Source organism: Penaeus japonicus, unplaced genomic scaffold (assembly GCF_977035675.1).
Source record: "Penaeus japonicus unplaced genomic scaffold, GWHDUDI00000001_assembly GWHDUDI00000019, whole genome shotgun sequence".
NCBI classification, from domain to species: Eukaryota; Metazoa; Arthropoda; class Malacostraca; order Decapoda; family Penaeidae; genus Penaeus; species Penaeus japonicus.
The window spans coordinates 21458598-21463597 of NW_028234421.1; the positions used below are offsets into that span (position 1 = coordinate 21458598).

Genomic DNA, 5000 nt, shown 5'->3' on the forward strand with positions numbered 1-5000 from the left:
GCGCATTCTGTAATTGCTCGTTATCTTCTTTACATCAAGTGGCTAGGGAGAATGGAGGTATTTGTGATACACAGATACAATATAAATTGATATGACGCCTTATACTTTGTCTGGGACAGTCAGTAATACATAATCTATACAAATCTCGTTTGCACAAGTCGGAACTAGCACTACTTATTTCCGGGTTCACACCGTTACGAGTGCTCGGGACCACCCTTAAGTTACGAGGTGCTGTGACGTCACGCGGGGACGGTTAAAAGTTTTGAGTATGACCCTCGGAGCTCGCAGTTCGAGTTAAGACATGCGCGGCCTGGCTGCGCGGGCTTACGACGTCGTTAGCTGTTTTGAGTATCCGGCCCCGAGACAAGAGGCGAGGAAGATGGTGTCCCTATTGGCTGTAACGAAAATAGGTAAAGCATAATTGTCGTGCTTATTTATAAGAAAATATAACATTTTGCACATTCTTCTCTGGGTATGCAATAATCAATACTATTTTATTACAAAGCTCAGAATAAATGGGCAATCCTTTCAATTGCTAAATGGATCAGCTGTTTTATTCTGAGATAACCTATCACTATAATAAGTCTAATTCATAATCTGATTATTTGGAATCTGGCTTTCTGGCAGTTTAAATGGGACATTTTTTTTTAAATATTAGGATGGTTACATATCCCCCATTACGACATTGTTTTGACTTTTACATACTCTGCTCATGACTACAGCAGCCATAAGAATTAGAATGAAAAATGTTTCTTTATTTTTGCCTGACCAAGAATTGCCTTCAACACTTCTCCAGTGTCTGAAATCCTGATGTATGTTATACATTATTTCTGATTTTGTTTTATCAAAAATATTCTTTTTTTTCTAAATGTAATATCAAGCCCCCAGTGTATCACAGTCTAGTCAATGATTTATTCATAAACCCACGGTCATGCTGCAAATGAAGGTTATTAGATGGTTTGAAAAGTAATTCCACACTATATATATATATATATATATATATATATATATATATATATGTATATATATATATGTATATATATATATATATGTATATATATATATATATATATATATATATGTGTGTGTGTGTGTGTGTGTTTGCGGGCGTGTGTGTGTGTGTGTGTGTTTGCGTGTGTGTGTGTGTGTGTGTGTGTTTGCGTGTGTGTGTGTGTGTGTGTTAATCTCCTTGGGTTTTGGGGATCCCGTTGGTGTCGATGATCTGCTTCGTCAACATCTTCCATCTGTTCCTGTCTTGAGCAATGACAGCGAGCTTGTGGAGCTTGCTATCACTACCCATTTCATATGTATATATATGTATGTATATATACATATATACGTATATATATATATATATATATATATATATATATATATATATATATACATATATACACATAATATATATACATTAATACATATATACGTGTGTATATATTGTTATGAATGAAGGAAATTCGGAAATTCAGCTATAAGTGCCTCACATATGAAAACACGGCAATCAAGAGGGGGTCCCGATAAAAAATACGGCAATCTTGGCAGAGTCCAGGAGCACGGCCCCCGGATAATTTACCTAGACAGGAATTCGAGGAAAGCGAATCGCAGAATAATCTTATTAATTCCCCAATGAAGGAGGGTTTGGTTGGACAGGAATTTGAGGAAAGGTCATTCTCAAAGGAGGGAAAGTATACCTGGACAAGAATTAGGGGAAACTGGGTCACAGGGTAAGATAAAATATACCCAAAGGAAAGAAAATCTGACAGATCAGGAGAGGAAATAAGGGAACAAGATAGCCAGCACGTACAGTTACACATCTCAACCACCCAGTTTAGGATACTAGTTGAGTACACACGTTAAAGGTGATTTGGAAGCAGCTTATAAGGGTAAAACTTTCCTTGTCCATATTCTTAGTATATAGAATTATTATTACAAGAATGTTATCCCAACACTAACACCTTGTACCAATGTATATTCCTTGGTTTAACTGTTTCTTTTAATTTAGATCTTATTTGATGTTTGTTCTTATGATATGTAATCCGAGTGCTGTAAATGCTGATAAAAAAATATTAATTTATGAAATATTAATCTTATTAAGTATATCTTGCCTATCATTGTTTTCTTAGTGTAATAGCGGATGGTATATGGAATACAGATGTAGATCCCTTTTCATTTTACACTTTTTGTAATTAGCTTGTCCCGCTCTCGCCCAGGGTTGGATTATTTACCCCGGGCGAGGCTGCCCAGGCATGGAACGCACGCTAGCAATTTGCCTCGGCCGCCCAGCCATGGGTGATCGGAGTTGTTGGCTAACTATATTAGTGTTATTATGAAAACATTATTTCTATATATAAAATACATTTAAATTAGCTGCAATATATGTAATTTTTACTTAAATATTACCTTTTATGTTATAATTAATACATACGAAACAACAACACACACAATTATAAATATAAACACTCGTTTGACTGAGAGCTGGTTTGTTTACATGGACCAGGCGCGCCGATTATAAATCCTCAGAACGATGGAGTGGACTAGCTGTCTCATTATTGACTTGCTAGAGAAAATAAAAAGCAGGCCTATTGTTTGGGATGTAAGGAAGACAAGTTACCATAAAAAGACACTGAGGAGGAGCCACTTTGATGTTGTTTGCAGGGAAATGAAGTCGGAAAACCCTGAACTTCAGAAACTCACCACAGGTAAGGATTGCAACCTACGTTTTATAATTTATGTCTAATTTTAAGCAATACGTTTTCCTAAATAGTATTATATATGGCGTTTTAGAAAGTGAATATTACTAAGGATATGGTCAATTTTCAAAGCAACGAACTAAATCTAATTGAGTTTTGAATGAATATCAAGTTTTGCTGAAACATTTAGCATAATTACTCATTTTTACTGCTCTTGATTTTTTCTAAATAAATCTGGTGCAAAATGAGCTTGCTAATAGTCTAATCTTAGAAACACTGAGGCTTATTTTCTATGTAACTGATGAGGAAATAGCTAATTTGACATTATGTTGTAGCAATATTTTACATGGAATTATTAGACTCAGTATTGGGTAAATATTTATGGTCAGGTCATGTCTACTTTTAATTGAATTCTATGATTATCCTTCAGTTTCTAACACTTTTATATGGAATTATTAGACTCAATATTGAGTAAGTATTTATGACTGAGCCATGTCTACTATTATAGGAATGCATTAGATATATGTGTATGTGAATTTTTAAAACTATCAGCTAACAACTCATGAGATTAATTTCACAATTTACATGTGACATCAGAAGTGACAACTATTTTGTTTTCAGACCACCTTGTGTGATCAGTATGGTTCTAATCTTTTTCAAAATGTCTCAAAAACATTACATTTGTTCTGGGCATATGATGATGAAGATAAAGTAATATTTATCTTTTTGTTTCAGAAAAAAATACAACATATTAATAGCAAAATATTTTCTTTCAGATGAAGTCATTGCAAAGTTTGCATACCTGCGAGGCCATTACCAAAAACAGCTAAGGAAAATACAGAAGTCCAGTGGATCAGGTGGGATTGTGCAATCCAAATGGGAGTATTTTGAAGCATGCTCCTTTTTAATGCCTATATATGCTAGCAACAAAATCACAGCAAGCTTCCAGTTAACGTCTAAGGGAGCACAGGAACTTGTCTTTGACGGAACTGAGGAAGAGTTGTTGGAAACCTCTGAGACCTCACCACTTACAGCTAGTTCTCCAGAACCCCCTAATTCATCACCTTCACCAGTACCCACTGTTACATTTCCACCTAGATCACCAGTACCATGCACTCCACCAGCTAAGAAGCGCAAACATCATAACAATCGGGAGTCGGTTCATAAAAAATTAGTGGAAGCAGTCAATGGTGTGAATAGCTTAATTGAAAGTAGGAAAAACACAGTAATGAAGAATGATCTGCTTGCATTAACAGTAAGCTCAGTGCTAAGCCAGATACCAGACACACACCAACATCTCAAAGATGAATTTGCAGCACAAGTTATGAGTTTGGCTGCAGATATATTGAAAAAATACAATTCTGAGAAGTATGGACAACTCAAGAACTTCAGGGTGAATAGAACTGAGGCAGTCAGTGTTCAGAGTGAGTATTTTGATCTGTCTTCAAGAGGGTATTTCTTACGATAATCTTTTATTGAAGTTATAGAATAGGACACAAAGATAATAAATGCTACTAATTTTAACCCTCAGACTTTGATCGTGGCATTGATGTGACCCCAGTGAGAATAGAAAACGAAGAGACAAACACAAATCAGATTGATAGCAGTGTCTGTGTTAACAGCCAAAGCACTATGGGAGGGCTAAGAAATTTCCGGATGGACAAGGAAGAGAGTAGCAAAGATCAGAGTGAGGACTGCGATATTTAGATTTCTTTCTTGTGTTGCGTTGTATTTGTGTTACAAGCTATAATCTTGATGTAAATATGCTGGCTCACATCTATTGTAAGAAATTACATTTACAGCACCGTTGCTGCAGAATTTTAGGAAGGAAATGAAGTCCAGCATGAATACAAAATTAACTAAGAAAGACAACCAGTCTAGTTCAGAAAGTAAGTATTAAGTTATATCTATGTACCTGTCTACATGTATATGTATATGTATACATATACATATGCATATACATGTACATGTACATGTACATGTACATGTACATGTACATATACATATTCAAACATATATAGATGGATATACATCTGTTTTGCAATTTGTACCTCACCTTTGTTTCCTGCAACATCATCATCATAATTCAGAGATATAAAAAAGTATTACACTAATATATTTCAGACCCTGATGATGAGTCCTTACAAGTAGATAAAATCAGAACAGAGCAAGACTCTCCTTTGGCAGAATATACCAACAACTCATTATCGTGGAATGGGATTAAGACGGAAGTCTGCCACTCATCGTCCGAGCCTGAAGATGACTCCTTTTCCTGGGATGAGGTTAAAGTAGAGGAAAGTTCGCTCTTCC

The 5000-nt window shown here is 35.6% G+C and overlaps 1 protein-coding gene across 1 annotated transcript in view; it reads left to right on the forward strand.

The window, feature by feature from the left end:
* The first annotated feature begins 2456 nt into the window (after positions 1-2456).
* The window catches only part of LOC122263766 (uncharacterized), a 3896-nt gene continuing 1352 nt past the window's right edge, over positions 2457-5000 (forward strand). The window contains exons 1-5 of the mRNA XM_043032369.2: positions 2457-2699; positions 3467-4114; positions 4222-4377; positions 4493-4579; positions 4815-5000. The exon at positions 4815-5000 is cut by the window's right edge and continues 1352 nt beyond it. Of these exons, the coding sequence (XP_042888303.2) occupies positions 2525-2699; positions 3467-4114; positions 4222-4377; positions 4493-4579; positions 4815-5000 (1252 nt within the window). The 5' untranslated portion in view covers positions 2457-2524. The remainder of the gene's footprint in view (positions 2700-3466; positions 4115-4221; positions 4378-4492; positions 4580-4814) is intronic.